Here is a 19,364-nt window from a genome sequence, read left to right on the forward strand (position 1 = left end):
CTCTTACATATGGATATTTTTCTTTAAAAATACACTTTTTTTTAGCAGCAAGCTGAAATTAGTAAACAATGTTTTGGCTTCAGTTTTCTTATATAAACTGGTTAAGTCGCGGTATTGCAGATTAACATAAAAATTCATCAGGAACAAGTTTTTTTATGCAATTTTTTTCTTAATTGATGAGATAACTCGTCAATGGCGGGGAAAGAGTTAACATATGGGGTCTTTTGGAGTCTCTAGTGGCCAGTCGATGAAATGCAGTTGAAGTCTCTTCTGTTTGCCTTCACGAGAGAGACGTGCAGGTTGCCACTTGGTCTATGCATGTTACCTTGTGTGTATTGAGCATGTGCGTAATTGAGCAAAGAGTTGTGTCGTAATGATTGGGACATGAAACATACCTGAGCAATACCTGATGCAATATAATCCACCACTTGCATAAAGACAAATACTATAGATTTAAGAAGTCTGTGCCTATTTAGTGCACTTCACAGCATCCCTTCAGCATACACACATCACTGTGGCTGCAGCACTTTCTCACAATCTTACTTGTATTACCTTACCTAAATCTAAAATGGTTTGAAACAACCGCAATTTTTTGTGGTGCCTTTTTCCATCTCTTGCATTATGTTCTTTCATCAGTCTGAAGATAGGTAACCTACAGTAATACAGTGATCTAACAAATTAATTATTAATAATTTAATTTTGGGAGCTAATATGACTTTCCCCTTGAAACTGATCTTATTTGAAATGAAAAAATGCCTGTCCAGTTCTTTTTCAGTCCAAATTATTATTTCATACATTTTTAAGATGAGAACTCCCATTGTTTGAATATAAAATGTAACTTTGATTTCTGTGTGAGTATGCAGATAAAATGCACAGTAGATTTATGCTATATTCCAACAGACCTGCTATTAAATTCACATACATTTTTACTGTTTTAATTCCGTTTCTGTCCAGTGTGTTGAATCGGACCCCTGTGCATCTGATTCATGAAATCATACTGGTGGACGACTTCAGCGAAGATCGTAAGTATGCCGTGTGTATTAGCTATAGTGTATTTGAATTGATAGAGAATAATAAAATTAAAGGGTGACTTAAAGAGAGTGTACGCCAGGGCTATTCAATTGGCGGCCCGCGGGCCAAACCCGGCCCCCCAGGTAGTTTGATCCGGCCCTTTATGTAGGCTGTAAAAAAGACATCTCTACTCTAGAATAAATTTAGTAAGTTAGACAACGGGCCCTACAGTTTCGAGTTGATGCGCGTGCGTCTGTTTCATTCAGCATGAGCTGCAGTGCGCGAGTCACGTGACTGGTGCGAGCAGCTGTGTCATGTGTTTATATTCGCGCTTTGGTCCACAAGTTCAACGCGATCGTCTCCCCCGCTCGCGCCCGCGTCTCAAGATGCAATAGCTGACAGTGGTGCAAGAGACCGGTCTCTGTTTTAACTTTATTTGTTGTATTTCCAGCTTAAAAACGTTGCCTTTTACGACAATTGTTGTCTGATATGTCAGCTCAAATGACTTGCTTATCCACAATGACATTTACGTTAGATGTCTTAATAAAGGAAACTCGTTGAAACGATTTTGTGAACTAGACAAAAAGTTTCTCCAAAATTCAAAGCAGACTAAATGCTCAAATATTATGCGAGTCATCGTTCTCACACAAGAATGCAATTAAAACGAGTTATATTCTGTCTTATTAGAAGCTAGCCTAATGTTTGCCAATTATTAAGATGGCTGTTGTAGTTTAAATAGGGCTACTGTAATAATTAGCTTTGACAAAAAACAGCATAAAACAATTATGCTCCTTTATAAACTGTTTTGTTATGTGTACTTAAGTGAGTAAATAAGTTAAATTCTTAATGAGTGTGATATGGATCTTATTTACCTATTTAAATGTAGAATAAAGCTTACTTGGGCATCTTACAATGCACTTATCTTGTTATGCAATTTTAAAAATATTTAAAAAATTAAAAATATTTATCAATAACATATGAACATGTCTGGATGTAGAAAATCCTACTTAGACCTCTAACAATGCACTAATGTTGTTGAATGCAGGCTCAAAATACATGTTTGTAGAAAAAGCCCATTGTACAATGCACAATTTTTTATGTAGTTTCAAAATATAACATTAGTATGTTTAAATGTAGGAAAATTTATATCTCTGTTACATCACTGTTTTTGTCTCCGGCCCCTCATTTGTGATGCTTTTCATGAACTGGCCCTCACGACAAACTAATTGAGTAGCCCTGGTGTACGCTTTGACTTAATGGTACTACAAAAGTAATAAAAAAATTTATTTAAAGGCGGGGTGCATGATCTCTGAAAGCCAATGTTGATATTTGAAATCATCTAAACAAACATGCTCCTACCCCAATAGAATCTGGACCTTCTTTTGATTGACCCGCCCCACACATACGCAACCCAGGCAACGATGTAACACGGCCCTTACTGCTGATTGGCTACACGTGTGTTTTGGTATTCGGCCCGACTCCCTTTTCCAAAGTGTTTTTCAAAAATCATGCACCCTGCCTTTAATGAATGTTTATCACTGTAATAAATGTAACTGAAATAAAATCTGACATTTTTCTTTTCTTTTCAGCAAATGATTGCCTTCTTCTCACCAAGTTGCCCAAAGTGAAGTGTCTTCGCAATAAACGTAGAGAAGGTAGGTCAATGATGATGCCTCTGCTTCTTCCTGTGAATTTAATATTTTATATCGGGCTGGCAACACGCCTGTTTGCAATAACGTGGTAGCCTTAAAAGCAGCTGTTGGCGTTCGCTGGTGTGGCGGTGAGCGTTTTAACAGCAGGTGGTACGTTACTGGGAGGGTAACAACAGACTGATGAACGCAGCAAGTGTTTTTCACACTCCCATACATGTCACACAGGTGGAGAACAGAGCAGATTTACTGAAGTTCTCACTTCATAATCATACTGTCATCCGTATCTTTCTGTTCGGATGAACAGATATGCTAAATCTACACGTATTAGTTCGAGAACAGCTCGCTCAGAATGAGATTTAAACTCCTGATAAAAACATTTAGAAATCCATTTGCAAGCAGGGCATTTTCCGTGTGCATCTGACTGAAAACACTGGTCTTAAACCGTTGAAGCAAATATTGATTTTGCCACTGCTGTACAGCCTGTGGCAGATTTTATGTCGACCGTTGTTCGGAATGGCTTTTTGAGCTCTTAGAGATGCTTTGGGTAAAATGCCCACTTAATGTTTAATGAAATCACATTAGCACAGTTTAACCAAATTATGGCTGTCGAAAGCTTAGTCATATTTATGGCTGGTTACCTTTTTGGCAAATTAGGCATCGAGCTTTACATATATTTGCATTTCCGATTTGGATTTAAGTTTCTCATTAAGTTTATTAGCCCCGTGCTGTTAATTTCACTCGGCCGAAATGCATTTGCATGTTAATAACTAGATTTTTTGTATGGAAATGTAAACAGTGTTTGTCCATGCGAAATCAAGTCCCCATGATGCAAACATGTTGTGGGTGGTTGCCGGACCGATGTGCTATGGTCGCTTAAATGTTCTGCATGGATGCAATGGCATTGCTATTTGATCTCTTACTGGCCCAGGCCAAATTTATGATATTCTGATCTCTTGATGTGGGACTTATTTTTTTTTTACTGATCTTTATGCTAATTGTATCATGCACCATCTCTTGAAGTAATACAATAGCATCGCTCTCCTTAAAGGCACATATTATGCAAACTCCACTTTTACATGATGTTTGGACATAAATCTGTGTCAGCGGTGGGTGAACACAACAACCCTACAATGAAAAAAATCCACGCTGTACCTTTTTAATCCCCAAAGCAAAGCAGTCTGGACATGCTGTTTTGATTCTCTTGTTAATGTGATGTCACCCAAACAAAGCCCCGCCCACTGCCACTAACTGCCTGTTTAATTTTACCCAAAAAGAATCAGGTTGCACGTCAAAACATGTATTTAGCTCATCTTGTGTGTGGCTCATCATTTCAAAATGTGTGTTCGGCGCGTCATGTTAACCTATGTGCATCACACTTCATGTCAAAATATGTGTCTGCTGCAGACACTTCGAAGGGGTTTATGATAAAAGAGATGCTCACGTTTGCCAGATACTTGCTTAATCTCATATATTATGAGAGTTTAGTGTTAAGTGAGTGTCTTGCAAGTATTTTGACATGACGCATGATGCACATACACTCACCTAAAGGATTATTAGGAACACCTGTTCAATTTCTCATTCATGTAATTATCTAATCAACCAATCACATGGCAGTTGCTTCAATGCATTTAGGGGTGTGGTCAAGACAATCTCCTGAACTCCAAACTAAATGTCAGAATGGGAAAGAAAGGTGATTTAAGCAATTTTGAGCGTGGCATGGTTGTTGGTGCCAGACGGGCCGGTCTGAGTATTTCACAATCTGCTCAGTTACTAGAATTTTCACGCACAACCATTTCTAGGGTTTACAAAAAATGGTGTGAACATCCAGTATGCGCCAGTCATGTGGGCGAAAATGCCTTGTTGATGCTAGAGGTCAGAGGAGATTGGGCCGACTGATTCAAGCTGATAGAAGACCAACTTTGACTGAAATAACCACTCATTACAACCGAGGTATGCAGCAAAGCATTTGTGAAGCCACAACACACACAACCTTGAGGCGGATGGGCTACAACAGCAGAAGACCCCACCGGGTACCACTCATCTCCACTAGAAATAGGAAAAAGAGGCTACAATTTGCACTAGCTCACCAAAATTGGACAGTTGAAGACTGGAAAAAAGTTACCCGGTCTAATGAGTCTCGATTTCTGTTGAGACATTCAGATAGTAGAGTCAGAATTTGGCGTAAACCGAATGAGAACATGGATCCATCATGTCTTGTTACCAATGTGCAGGCTGCTGGTGGTGGTGTAATGGTGTGGGGGATGTTTTCTTGCCACACTTTAGGCCCCTTAGTGCCAATTGGGCATCGTTTATATGCCACGGCCTACCTGAGCATTGTTTCTGACCATGTCCATCAATTTATGACCACCATGTACTCATCCTCTGATGGCTACTTCCAGCAGGATAATGCATCATGTCACAAAGCTCGAATCATTTCATATTGGTTTCTTGAACATGACAATGAGTTAACTGTACTAAAATGGCCCCCACAGTCACCAGATCTCAACCCAATAGAGCATCTTTGAGATGTGGTGAAACGAGAGCTTCGTGCCCTGGATGTGCATCCCACAAATCTCCATCAACTCCATCAGTATTGGCCAACATTTCTAAAGAATGTTTTCAGCACCTTGTTGAATCAATGCCACGTAGAATTAAGGCAGTTCTGAAGGGGAAAGGGGGTCAAACACAGTATTATTATGGTGTTCCTAATAATCCTTTAGGTTAGTGTATCTAACCTGAAATAAAAACCGTAGTAAGTATGGTGATTACCTGAGCAATGCAGTGTTTGTTGCTCTACACTTTTGACAAATCAGAATGCATCAAATCTCTTCACAGTCAGCTACTCACTTTAAAAAGTAAAAATGCTAAGTAACATTGCAAAGTTCAGACTTATCCTGATCATCCACTAGCTGCCCCCTCCCGGTTTATTCCAGCGCTCCTAGGTTCCATTACACACTGTCACACACTGTCGCTTAGACAGCATTGATTAATGCATAAAACCCCTGTGCAGCCAACTCTGTACAAGAGAAAATTGTTAAAAGGTTTAAGGCATTTAAACCTCATTGTCGTCCCAGAGCTCCAAACAGGGTGTGCGGTTCTGCTATGTTAACTCTATTAGCTGTAGGTGAATGTAATCCCTGCCGTTCTCTCTTCCCTTAGTCTCTCGCTTGAGCTTTCTCTTTCTCGCTCTCCGTTTCCTTTCCATCTGCCCAGCGCATACACAGAGGGACCACACTAGCCTAATATGAAATGCACACACAATCACAAACACCATACCAACCTGCTCTCAGAAACTCTGTAGAGCGTACGCTCACCCATCTGGAAAATACAGCCTTATTGTGGATGAAATAGGATTTTTAATTGGCTGAAGTTGCCATCCTGCATAAAACTTTGCACGTTTACAATTATTATGCATCCTCAGTCAAGCTCCGCTGATTTTACAGCCTCGCCTTCACTGAAAAGTTTCTCGCTCTGATTCGATAACACCCATAAGGCCTTAATTGTCTCTTCACCTAATCAGATTTAAATGGCTCTTCTCATTTCTTTTTCTACGAACGAGATTGTTGAGAATATTTTTCAGCCTAACAGGCTTTTCAACAGATGTAACGTGCCAGTAGATCCTCAGCTCTGATGGACGGTGTCCCTGATTAACCTATAGTCTCCCTGTGTATGTGTGTGCCTCAGGACTAATCCGGTCCAGGGTTCGAGGGGCGGACGCTGCTGGTGCCGGGATCCTGACATTTTTGGACAGTCACTGTGAAGTCAATAAAGACTGGTTGCCACCACTGCTACAGAGGGTCAAAGAGGTTTGGTTTTAAATTCATTAAGGTTTTATTCAAATTTATACTCGGTTAACTGGACTCTGTGCAAAAAAAAGCAATACAAAATATTTGAACTTAAACGTGCGACCTGCCACTATTCATACTGTTGAGTATTTCATTGAGTTCAATTCAGTTCACTCAGAAGTGCCAAGATTCACATAAATGGCAACATTTCATTCATGCAGTTTAAACAGGTAGTTTAAAAGCCAAATAGTGCTGACACATCGCAAGTATTCTTTTCTTTCAGCAGGATGCCATTGTGTGGCATCAAAACATTGAGCTTTGAGGTCACAGCTCTGCTGTGTGATGTTTTGGATGTGTGTTTGTGTGTAGCCATTCTTGGTAACACCAAGAATTTTTCCCCTCCTGAAGCTGAACAGGCAGACAATCGAATCGTCTACATTCCCATCAAACCGCTCTTTGTCTTAATTTTTCAGGACTCAACCTGTGTCGCCAGCCCCGTGATAGACATCATTAATATGGACACGTTTGCCTACGTCGCAGCTTCCTCAGACTTGCGAGGAGGTAAAAGCTGCAATTATAATCCTTCATCCGCTGGCATCAGGGGGCGTCGGGTGCATTCCCCAATCAGCTGTGTCACACAGAAACAAATCTAACAATTTGCTGTGATTAAAGCCCCGCCCCGTCATTGGCGGTACACTTTAATTATCGCCGCCGCTGTGGCGTATAATAACAACTTATAAAAATTAAACTTATGAGACATTATAGCAAAAAGAGCTTCACTGATATCTCTCTGTTTGTTTGTTCTGTTGCAGGCTTTGACTGGAGTCTACATTTTAAATGGGAGCAACTATCTGCTGAGAAGCGAGCCAGGAGAGCTGACCCTACCGAGCCCATCAAGTAGGTGAAGGGAGACAGGGGAGCTTTTATAGAAACCAGTCTGCTCGTATAGGAGAGAGTAAAATGGTTAGGTCTAGCAGTAACTGGCCTTGAAGCACAATGTTTACAAGTTATTGAAAACGTCTTATTGAAGACTCTTTTTCTATAGTAGAGTGACTTTATTTTGGAAAGACATCATGAAGTGGAAGAAGAAAATTTATTTTGAAATGATGTGGGGTGGTTTGTGTGGTATATGGTTTAAAAAACACATTATATTCCACATAACGTACATTTTTGTAGCTCCAGATACACCTGCCTCCCTGAAACGTGTTGATTTTTTTTCAAAGCTCATCATTCTGAAAAGCGCTGTGTCCCTGATTGGCCAGCTAATCTGTACATTGGCCTGAAGCCTAACAAAAGTGTGTCCCAAGGCAAAAACCCCGGTTTTACTGTCTACACCCTTATTGAAAAATCCAGCTAAGACCAGGTAGCTGGTTTTAGCTGGTTTAAGGTGGCACTAGCTGGTTTATGCCGGTCCTTCCAGCCTGACAAAGCTGGTCATGCTGGTGGGTCAGCTGGTCTTCCAGCCTGACCAGCTAAGTCCAGCTAGACCAGCTTAAAAAGTGACCAAAACACAGTTAGACCAGCTTGCTACACCAGCAAAACCAGCTATAACCAAGCTGGAAGACCAACTAAAACCAGCTCACCAGCTTATGCTGGTCTTAGCTGGATTTTTCGGTAGGGACGACAACACCGCAACGCCGTTTCATAAAATACTCACCCTGGCAGGGGTTTTCCAAAATATTTGGTTTCAGTGACGTCATACTGCGTTTCCGTGTGGATGAACGTTCGAACAGCGTGAAAAAAATCACTGTTATAAAAATACCCGTGTCTGTGTGGACAAGGCCTTACAGACTATGAGTACAAGCAGGAGGAATCATGATAATGTCTGTCACGTCAACAGTCCCAGGAAGTAAACTGCTGCCTACAATCCGTGTGTTTGTTGTAGTCCAAGAAAAGAGATTTACGTTGGAAACGATAACTTGTGTCATCATTTACTTTGGGGTTTGTACCTTTTGCACACACACTTACACACTTAAAATGTAAAGTCGTGAATCGGAACCATAGGTGCCCTTTAAAAAAGAAGGTATTACATTGAAATATGGACTGATTAACTGTGAAGTTAGACCAGGTTTAACTGTTGAAAAGTACAGTAACTAGGGTCAGTTTTGTTTTCATGTTGTTGTTAGAGAAGTTATTTTAAAGCATTGATCTCCACTGACCCAGCAAGCAATAGCTGTCATTTCACCATCTGGGTTAAAGGCGGGGTGCATGATCTCTGAAAGCCAATGTTGTTGATATTTGAAATCTTAACAAACACGCTGTTTTTGTGTATCTCTTTAAATGCAAAGAAAGCTTCTGTTCCCCTCTCCATATGCAATGTAGGGAGTAGAGCGCTTACACATGCGCTTTGGACTACATCAAAACGTGTCTGTGGCAGAAGGTTGAACTACTCGCTCATAAGGCAGAGTCTGTGAGTGGTTCTGGTTGGGGCGTAATCAATGGGACATCACATTGATAGGGGATCCCCAACAGCCTGTTTTGTGTGATTGTTGCAGTTTATGAGATTACACAAAGAACAATAGATGTATTTGTATTATAACAGGATGTTTCCGCACACACACTGGCGACTCATTTTCTGATGGAAACACATTTAAAAGTGCATTTTTAGGTTAGGGGGCTTTAAACATTCCTTTATTATATGAATTAAAATAATGTTTTTAAATTAGACCTTGTTGATATCTTTAAACAAAGCACAATCAACTTTTATATCCTAGGCTTTTTCCTCCATCATCTTTCCCCACCCTCTATTTCTCATTCTGTTACGGTGTAATTCACGCTGTTCTAACTTTGGGAAAGGTGGTTGTAATGAAGGCTGTTAATAGCTCAGATAAGCAGGCACTTAAGCTGAGAAAGGCTGTGATCTCGTCTGCTACTGCGCATGCTGCGCTCTGGCGCAACATTGCAGCCGGTCTGAGGCTCTGGCAGCCCGCTGCCAACAGATGCGGATCAGAACAACAGAATAGATCAGTGATCAGCAAGTGTGCTGGTGTGTGGGCACAGATGGTAAATAGTGGTGTGTATATCACGATGATATGCAAGAGGGACAACAGAATGCTGACCCCTGACTGACAGCCAATTGCTTTCATGACTAGCAAAAGTTTGCTTATGCATTGTGTAACGTGATATTGATAGTGACATGATCTTTTTAATGTCTTACAAGCATGTTATTACAAACAGAGGAAGAATGTGCAGTTAGCATTCAGAGCGAGTTTGGTGGCAGTAGATAAAGGAAAAGTATTTGTTTCTAAACTTTTTAGGTATTCAAATTTGAAATGAAACCCATCCCATGCTTTACTCGAAAGTAATGATACTACACATTGTGCTGACTTACTGACTATATTTTTATATTATTTTAAAGCAATAGATTTTCTCCTAAAGAATAACAAGAGTAAACAAAATACCATTGGCTTTGAAGCTGGTTATATGTACAAGAATACATTGAATTGAATGTGGCTCTTTTTGACTTTTCGATTTGGCCAAGTAAGCAACCACCCACAACATGCTAGCATCGTGACAGCCAGTTTTAATGAAAGCATAGTTTACATTATGACTGAAACATTTATGGTAGAGGAGAGTGAGGCACAAACTAACTCTATTTGGTTTTGGCTCAGTCAAAAAAAAATATTTGTGTTTGATTAATTAGATTTTTACACAACAACACACACATCTCACAACACAAAGTTTGTTTCTTGTACTTACCATTCTTGGACAATTACACCAAACGTGACAGAAGTGCAAACGTTACAACTTACCCCATAGGTGGGGTTATTTGTAACAGCCAGGGGGTTAGTTGTAACACTTGCTAAAAATTAAGTTTGCAGGCAAATATTTCAATACTTTTTTGTCTATATACTTGAAGTGGATATTGTTTTATATCTGTCTATAATAGACAGGTATCCACACTGTATTCATTCATCCAGCCCTTTTCTAACAATAGTTCAATTATAAATGGATAAAAATGTCTAAATCTGTGAAAAAAGTAGCACAATTATGACAAAAAAACAAAACAACTTTTTATATGTGACCTAGTCTGGAAAAACCATATTACAGTTTCAAAATCAAATTCTGAGATAATGAGCATCAAAGCAAAAAAGTTGCTAAGTGCTGCAGATATATTTAAAAATGATGAATTGCAACCAACGGCCCTTCCTTTCGAAACACATAGAGGAGCTATGATAGCCGCCACAGGACAAACATGTCCTCGTCTAAGACAACATAGTGATGACTGTCACTCCTTAAAGCAGTTTGTCCATTTAGGGATTGTGTATAAATATGGCAGCACAAAATGACGACTTCCATGTAAGGGGAGCTGCAATGTATGTAAATAGAAATTGCTCATTCTAACGTAATAAAAACATAACAGTTCATTATGTAAGGTCTTTATACAGTCCCGGGGCGCAGCACTAAAACAGTGTCCTTTCACTTTAACATGAAAAAATTTGTTCTGATAGAATTTAAAAAGCTTTAATAATATGGAAACAATTTCCCAAATGTCCTTAGTGTTTGAAGCAGCTCTCAGGGGCTCTCTCGTCGTTTTTGAAGAGCAAGATGAATTGAAAACAGTCAAACTGGAAACCATGCTACAGTATGCTCTTTCCAAAATTAGTTACTGAGCTAACTCACTCAGTGTGTTTCAGTGACCTTTTACCTTGTTTGCGACATTGCAAGACATCTCTAAACCCAAGCCACGCTCCCGAAGACAGTAGCAGTGAATGAAACAAATGGCTTTGAGTTCATTGTGAAGAGTTGTTTCTTTTCAACCCCCAGAACGCCCATCATCGCAGGAGGACTGTTTGTGATCGACAGATCGTGGTTCAATCAATTGGGAAAATACGACACAGCCATGGACATCTGGGGAGGGGAGAACTTTGGTGAGTATTTACTATGCATGAGAGCACCTGTCTGACTGCATTCAAACCTCAATCACTTTCCTCCTCTGACAGATTGATCGAAGGCAACTTGTTGATGCTGTCTCATCTGAGGGACGAAATGCCATGCAATGACATTCGAACTTAGAAATAGCTTCTCTTGATCTCTAAAATCAATTTCTCAAACCATGGCCGGTTTGGTGCTTTTATTTAAGTGATTTTCTTAAAAAAAAAAAAATGAGGAAAATTGAATGGTTCTCATTGTGCTCGGTGGAAAAAGTAACCGCCATTAACCCTGAACACATAAAGCAGAGCTAGACCAACTTTAGCTGAACCAAAATAAAAAAATCATCTATTAGCGTGTGCTCTTTAAAGTTAAATTGAAGAAACTGTGATTGATGCATGTTTACCTAAATGGATATTGATTTGCATGAAGGTTACTTTTTACACTGTATTTTAGGAAACGTAATTAAGTTCTCAGTGATGAGAAGTATTGATTTAACCTTTACCTTAATAGCTCAGTGGTACAGCATTGCATCAGCAACGCAAAAGGTTGTGGGTTCAAACCCAGGGAACACACATACTAATAAAGATCTATACCTGTACCTTGTAATGCACTGTACTTTAAGATGCTACATAAAGTATCCATTTAATCTCTTTGCTGTCTAAAGCTGCATGCACACCGCCACCAACAAACGTCAGAATAGTGTGATCTCGTACATTTGAGTGGAAGCTTGGCAACTTCTGCTGAAATGACCGACAGTGACCACTAGTGACAGGAAGTGGGTGTGCCCAGCTTTGCGACAATGTTCAGAAAAGTTCAACTTTATGCAAATGATTAGCGACTTTTGGGGTGACAACCAGTGGGAGTGAAGCAGTGGAGCTCATTAGTTACTGAGAGGATGGCCGCTCACTTGTTACTAGGACAACCGGAATTAGGAACGCCTCTTAACGACCTCATTGAAAGAGATGGGTGACACAGTGGCTGTGTCAGAAATAGCCCCCCATACCCTCATGCACTATTCCCTACTAATATGGTTAACTTGAAGGAGTAAATAAAACAGACACTTAAGCTCACAGGAAGCGCTGCCCTGTGGGCCCCATATACTGCCAAGAATTAATTCGGTGAACGAGTAGCGGCTATTCTTTAGTGTAAATTGGTTGCACTAATGTCCACTAAGATTTCGCATAGGGCTGGGTTTCGATTCAAATTTCAAGAATCGATACGATTCCAATTTTCAAGATCTTGAATCGATTATCATTGTTCCATTCGATTCAATTCGATCTGATCCGATCTGATCCAATCTTCGAGATTTAGATAAGTGTTTTTGAAAAAAGCCCGAAATGGTGCCAGATAGGGGTGCATGGAATGACCAAAAAATCTATTCCATGAGTCATTTTATTAGTATATTTCATGGTATACATGTTTTTCAGTTTTTTGGATTATAAAAATATGCAGTTATTTGCCACTCACTAGCTTTTAACTGCTCTTTACTTTCTATTACACGTTAACATTTGCGTTTCTCTCTCGTCTTTCTGATCAAAGATGTTTGTACTATAAGCAAATTAGGCGTCAAACTACATCGCTCCAGCAGGGCATGTGTCACTGATATAAACGCGAGTTTTGTCTTAGCTTGCTTAAAGTTCAGAAACCTTTACAACTATTAGCATTATGTGTAAGAAGAACTCTTTATTTGGCGACCCGTTGCACGCGCCTCAAGAAACCTCTGCCCGTCAGAGACCGGCTGCATGAGCACAGAGGGAGAGATAGAAAGAGTTTCGCTGGAGACCCGTGGTGGATTCACTGCATGGCGCTTATTATAAAAATTACACAAATAACTCGTTCATTTGTTATGAGTGGATTATTTTACATGTAGATCGCAGCTTTGAGCGTTTCTAGAGTTTTCAAAATAACTGCTTGCTTAACGTTCCTGACCGCTATGTTCGTTGTTTTAATGTCCTTCCACCTCGCGCGCATGCGTGAATTCATTGACGTGGCAAGTTTAAGTTATTAATTATTAAATTCTCGATTCTCTGAGTTACGGATCGATCTTTAGAAATTAACATGAAAATCGATTCAGAATCGATTAATCTATTTTTTCAACACAGCCCTAATTTTGCACACCATTAAAAATGGATGTTCCCTCAAATAGTACACTATTTAAGGGTATAGGGGACTATTTCGGACACCGCCAGTGACAAAGTCTCTTGCGATGTGCACGCAGACCAAGAAAAATAATTTAGGTATTAAAGATATGTTTAGCTGATATAAATATCTTTTTATGTTTCTAGAGATCTCTTTCAGAGTATGGATGTGTGGAGGAAGTCTGGAAATTGTTCCCTGTAGCAGGGTCGGCCATGTCTTCCGCAAGAAACATCCCTACATCTTTCCAGAGGGCAATGCAAACACATACATAAAGTAAGTACCATAAAGCAATGCAATCACTTATACTGTATTTATCAAGCAAAATATCTAAAAGTTTTTATTTAAGGCGGCGTGCATGATTTTTGAAAAACACTTTGGAAAAGGGAGTCAGGCCGAGTACCAAAACACACTTGTAGCCAATCAGCAGTAAGGGGCGTGTCTACTAACCGACATCGTTGCCTGGGTTGCGTATGTGTGGGGCGGGTCTATCAAAAGAAGGTCCAGATATTTATTGGGGTAGGGGTGTGTTTGTTTAGGTGATTTTAAATGTCAACATAGAGGGTATGCACATAACGTCACCTATGCCGAAAGTGACTGCGGTTACACTCACTGAGTGGCAAAAACTCTGAGCAACAGCATTAGCATAGCATGAAAAACGCGTCTAAAGTTGGAAAAGTAGTTGTGTGATCAACTGTGCTAGAATCAACAAAAATTTTGAGTGGTCTTTTTCCAGACTGCAAAAATACACTCAAAGGAGAAGTAAATTTGTAGCAGTAGCCATATGTCAGGTACGTAACATTTTGGGATAAAAAATCATATAAAAATACACCAATTAATACTTTTATTCTGTGTAATTGTAAAGTTTTGTCAGTGAGCCTTCATTAAAAAACATCAATTATGATGAGCCTTGGGTTCTACAAAGGTGGGATGGTTTAATAGTGTTAGGGAAGACAAACATATATGTCAGGAAAAGCAATGTTTGGCCATAAGTCAATGTCCATAGACTACTGGTTGTTTGGCAAGCTGTTAGGGTCACTGTTAAGGCCAACTAAACTAAATTTAAGCTGATAATAGTCAGGTTTACTGGTGAAAACCAGCCATTGTGTTGAATGTTTTGCCACTCAACAGGGTGTGCTCTGGCGTGGTCACGTGGAAAAGTGATGTCGTTGCATACCCTCTATTGGCTTTCAGAGATCATGCACCCCGCCTTTAAAAGAAATCTTTTGGCTAATAAGGCTTGTACTGCAGCCCCAATTTACGACATCAGAAGATCTTGTTTTATCCTTAGGGCTTATTAACCTGTAAATTTGAATATGCTAATCTGTTTATTTTTATCTCTGAGTCTGAATGTTGTCCCATGTTGAATTTTTGCCACACATTGAGATAATATATCGACTTTTCCCTAGAAGAAAATCTGCTGTGCAAAATTTGTTTACTTTTATCACGTTTTGCCTCTCGGGGAAAAACCTCAGCGTGAAACCGTATGAAATATTAAGGGCATAGCACAACATTCTTTCTGTATTTGAATCGCTATGCAGTGTGCTCCGTCAACAAAATCCATTTTCTCGTATAGTTCAAAACCACTAATGAATAATTCCTGAAGGCATTAGTCGGCTTTACTATACTTAATCTGTTTGTTAAAGTTAGAAACGTCCTGATCAGATATGTGTTGTGCGCTAAAAATCATCCAACTACATTTTCATTCATGTATGCAACATAATTTCTAGTAGCCGTACTGATGATTGGCAGGTCATGCTAAGAAACTCCTTAGTGAGGTTGATTTGCATATCTGCGAAGGAAGAACACACATCATTGCTCCTTGTTTCAGGAATACCAGAAGGACGGCCGAGGTTTGGATGGATGAGTTCAAACTGTTCTACTACTCAGCTCGACCAGCTGCCAGGGGGAAGTCCTATGGAGAGTGAGTGACTGATAGTATGTGTGTGTTTATATGTGTATCTGTAACAGAGGGGCATTAGAGTAAAGATTCATGTCTTATTCCTCTCATTCTCTTCCTGTCTTATCAGCATTCGCGACAGGCAGGAGCTTCGTAAGAGGCTCGTATGCAAATCCTTCAAGTGGTATCTGGACAACGTCTATCCAGAGCTCAAGTGAGTCGGGGAGCGAGCGTGGCACACGCCGGCGGTGACTGATGATTGCAAATTGCAGTGTTATTATTTAGCATGGCAGTGAATGGCTCCTCTGTGTCTAAAGCTTATTTGTTGTAGTCTAAGCCGCTGTCTGTCTGCTCTCATTGGTCACAAGGGAGGGATTTCGACCCACTGTAGCAAATACTGAATACTAACATTGCTGTCACTACGCTAACGTTTTGGTTGCAGTCATACATTGAGATGCAGTTCAGTTTTAAAAATAAGAAACAGAGCACATAGTTGACCTGCATCAAAAAACAGCCCTGACCGATATTATTAGCAAAACACATTTTATAAACAGCATTTTTAAAAGGTGAATTATTTTTAAATAAGCAAACTTATGCATGTGATCTCTTTTAGCAGTTTTAACACAAAGATTATGGAAAATGCGCAGACAAAACGTCCAGGATTTATCCGGAATCGTCTGATTTTGGTTCATTCACACTGCCAATGATTTTCCGGAATCTGCGCGCGCATTCACACAAATGTCGTAAAGGTCCTGTAAAGACAGGTGACGTATTTAAGGTCCTGCGCTTGGTAGGTTTTTCTGAAGCGATAAAAAGTTAGCTTATTGTCCGTGATTTCTCTCTTGAGAAACTACCCATGTGCATTTTTGTTATAAAAGGAGCGTGTGATGCGCAGTTCTGTCATGCTGCTGAATGAGATCAGCTTCAGCACAGATAGTGAATCTCTGCTTTAGTCCAGTTTTTGCAACATTTTTTCGACATGAATGTTAAAGGGACACTTTTTTTGAAAATAGGCTAATTCTCCAGCTCCCCTAGAGGTAAACATTTAATTTTTACCGTTTTGAAATCCATTCAGCCGATCTCCGGGTCTGGCTGTACCACTTTTAGCATAGCTTTGCATAATCCATTGAATCTGATTAGACCGGTAGCATCGCGCTAAAAAATAACCAAAGAGTTTCGATATTTTTCCTATTTGAAATTTTGACTCTTCTGTAGTTACATCGTGTACTAATGCTGCGTTTACACCAACAGCGGTAGAGGCGTGAAGCGTGAGTGATTTCAATGTAAAGTCAATGTTAAGACGCGTTGACGCGCATCTGGAGGTCCCGCGGCGCGGATGAGGCGTTTGACGTGGAAGACGTGTTTCCGCCTCATTCACGCGTCTAGCTCGCGCGAAATGCGCGAATTGAGCATTCTGCGCGGTACGCGTGAATAGTCCTTTTTGTGCATTTTGTGTTTGACGCGAATTGCCGGCTGGCGCCCAAGTTGAAAAATTAGAACTTCGGCGGAAATTTCGTTCCGTGTTAACCAATCAGGAGCCTGCTTGCTGCTGTGGAGGCAGCCCCGCCCGGAGTCACTCATTCAACCTGAAGGAGCGCTTGATATTGTCCGAAGCAGTCACCCGGAGCTATACAATACAAGTTCTTATTTCTATAGAGACAGGAATAAAAAGGACCTCGATTGGAAGAGTGTCAGTGAGGACATCAGGCAACCTGGTAAGATGTAATACACATTTCACTTTTGAGTCACGTGACGTTTATCGACCCGCACCATTTATTTTCCCCCTATAGTAAGGTTACCAAATACAAACCGGTAACTCTCTCGATAAATGCATACGGCACGTTCCTTAAGGCATTGTTTCTGCATTTTAGGGGGAACATTTTAGGGGGAAATTGTTTTATATGAAAATGTTCTGGGATCAAAGTGCCGTGTGAATGGGGTTTTTGACTGATGAAATCCACAGTGTGAAACATAATTTGCATATTATGATAAGATGCACATTTTTATTCTGGTGGTATTTTAAAAGTTCATGGGTTTTGTAAGATGTCACACGCATCTATGCGCCCAATCGTTTCACATTTAAACACATGCATTTTCACCTAACGCTTGCAGTTTAGAGCCCCGCTCCGGTGCCTTTGAACTGTGAATACAAGCATACAAGCTTGAAGAATGTTCCACATAATAATGCATTCTTCATGCTTTTTCTTGTGGGAGGTTATTTGAAGCATTTCTATGTTTCATCTGTGTCTGGTTTTGTATTATGTGTGACTTCATAGAGAATATCATTAAAGAGTCATTGATTCTGTTACATTTTACATTGTACTGAATTATAGCTCTAATGCGTGAATATGGATCTGGATATAGAACATTTCATCAAATGATGTTAGACACCAAATTATTCGACTTTTGTAAAAGTCAAAAGATGAACTGTTTTGGTTCATGAACATTGATTTTCTGAAGACTTTGAATATTGTAAGCACATTTTGAGACTTTAAGGAGGGCTCATGAATAGGGTTATTATTTTCAAGGATAAACATTTGTGACCCTGCCTAAAAGAAAATTTTGTGGAAAATAACCTTAATATCTTTAATATTGACTAAGCAAGGTCATGTCAAAAGCCCTATTTGGACAGTAATTGTTTCTCGTGGGGACGTAAGGTATTTTCATCATTTACAGCGGGTAGTTTGTGATTTCATTGCTGTCTGAATCCAGAATGTCTGTGTTTTTCTGCGATCACCTGCATAAAAATTCCCGGCCGAATTACCTACTGTTTTTGACAAACACCAAGGTCGTGTGGTAATCTCTAGGGGATTGATGTAAAAGTCATTCTGAACTTCCTTTTAGACCACTAAAAAGCACCATACAGTCACGCGCTTTGCGTTTATTATGCACCAGAGTTGCATCTTTCTTTGCGAGCATTTTAAACACTGACATCTTCATAACTGAAATGATGAGAAGTATGGGGACAATCTTTAATCGCTCTTCTACAGCGAGTGGGAGCTGATGTAGATAAAGAGAAGAAAATCTTTAAAATTTCTATTATCAGCAGCAACAAGTGCTAAATGGTCAAAGCTTTTATGGTCGTATACTCAGCTCCCTGTACAATGAAAATCTTAGTAAAAAGAAACATATAAATTACCAGTAATTCAATAGTTTCATATTATCATCTGTTTCTTTTCAAAATCCAGAGTTCCAGATGATTCCGATGGCAAGTCTGGTGTAATTCGGCAAAGACAGAATTGCCTGGAATCTCGTTCAGTCGAAGGGCAGGATCTCCCAGTGCTCACGCTCGCACCTTGCGCTGGCACCAAAGACACACCAGTAGCCAATCAGGTACAAGACTCTCTGGCACACATACTGTAGTGAAGTAATGAGCACACAAATCCAGCTTTGTTGTTGATAATAACGGTATTTCTGGCCTAGTTGGAAGAAGTAGGTCTGGCATTTACAGAATTCAGTGTCACAACCAAGTGTATCTTGCTTTTAAGCATGCTGATCAAACCCTCTATTAAACAGTGTGGTCAAGACCAGAGAAACGAAGCTAGTCAAGTGTGCACATATAGTCTCACACTGGGAATCATTGACATCTCACACAGTTAGGCTGGTCACATTGCGACTCTAAGACATGCTAGATTACATTAAATGCCGCGCGACCGGGGGCATAGTGAAAGGCCGGCTTTTACAGCGGGGTAATGGGATTTAATTCAGGTCACATTTCTGCACTGCTGTGTAATTATATTAAACAAAGAGGTGCCCTCTGGTCTCCAAGCAGCTAATCTGCTTCACTGTCACCTTACATGACTCTCTTACCTGCGAGTGAGCCTGTAAATTTTGAATTGACTTTCGAATGCCTTTTACAATCCAGTTTCATTAATTAACTTGAGTTGTGGTAGCAATAGATGCAGAATTTAAATTTAGGGAAGTAGAATTAAAACCAAATTAAATCTACAAAAAGTGTAGATTTGAGTAAAAACATTTGTGGTTAATTTGTTGATAAGAGTTATT

The 19,364-nt window shown here is 39.9% G+C and overlaps 1 protein-coding gene across 1 annotated transcript in view; it reads left to right on the plus strand.

Annotated features, from left to right (window-relative positions):
• The window catches only part of galnt14 (UDP-N-acetyl-alpha-D-galactosamine:polypeptide N-acetylgalactosaminyltransferase 14 (GalNAc-T14)), a 50,219-nt gene that overhangs the window by 21,672 nt on the left and 9,183 nt on the right, over positions 1-19,364 (plus strand). The window contains exons 4-13 of the mRNA XM_055186151.2: positions 955-1,022; positions 2,601-2,666; positions 6,348-6,469; positions 6,922-7,009; positions 7,261-7,345; positions 11,216-11,319; positions 13,609-13,735; positions 15,291-15,383; positions 15,490-15,573; positions 18,548-18,692. Coding sequence (XP_055042126.1) covers positions 955-1,022; positions 2,601-2,666; positions 6,348-6,469; positions 6,922-7,009; positions 7,261-7,345; positions 11,216-11,319; positions 13,609-13,735; positions 15,291-15,383; positions 15,490-15,573; positions 18,548-18,692 — 982 coding nt within the window. The remainder of the gene's footprint in view (positions 1-954; positions 1,023-2,600; positions 2,667-6,347; positions 6,470-6,921; positions 7,010-7,260; positions 7,346-11,215; positions 11,320-13,608; positions 13,736-15,290; positions 15,384-15,489; positions 15,574-18,547; positions 18,693-19,364) is intronic.

The sequence above is a fragment of the Misgurnus anguillicaudatus genome, chromosome 18, assembly GCF_027580225.2.
Source record: "Misgurnus anguillicaudatus chromosome 18, ASM2758022v2, whole genome shotgun sequence".
NCBI lineage: Eukaryota > Metazoa > Chordata > Actinopteri > Cypriniformes > Cobitidae > Misgurnus > Misgurnus anguillicaudatus.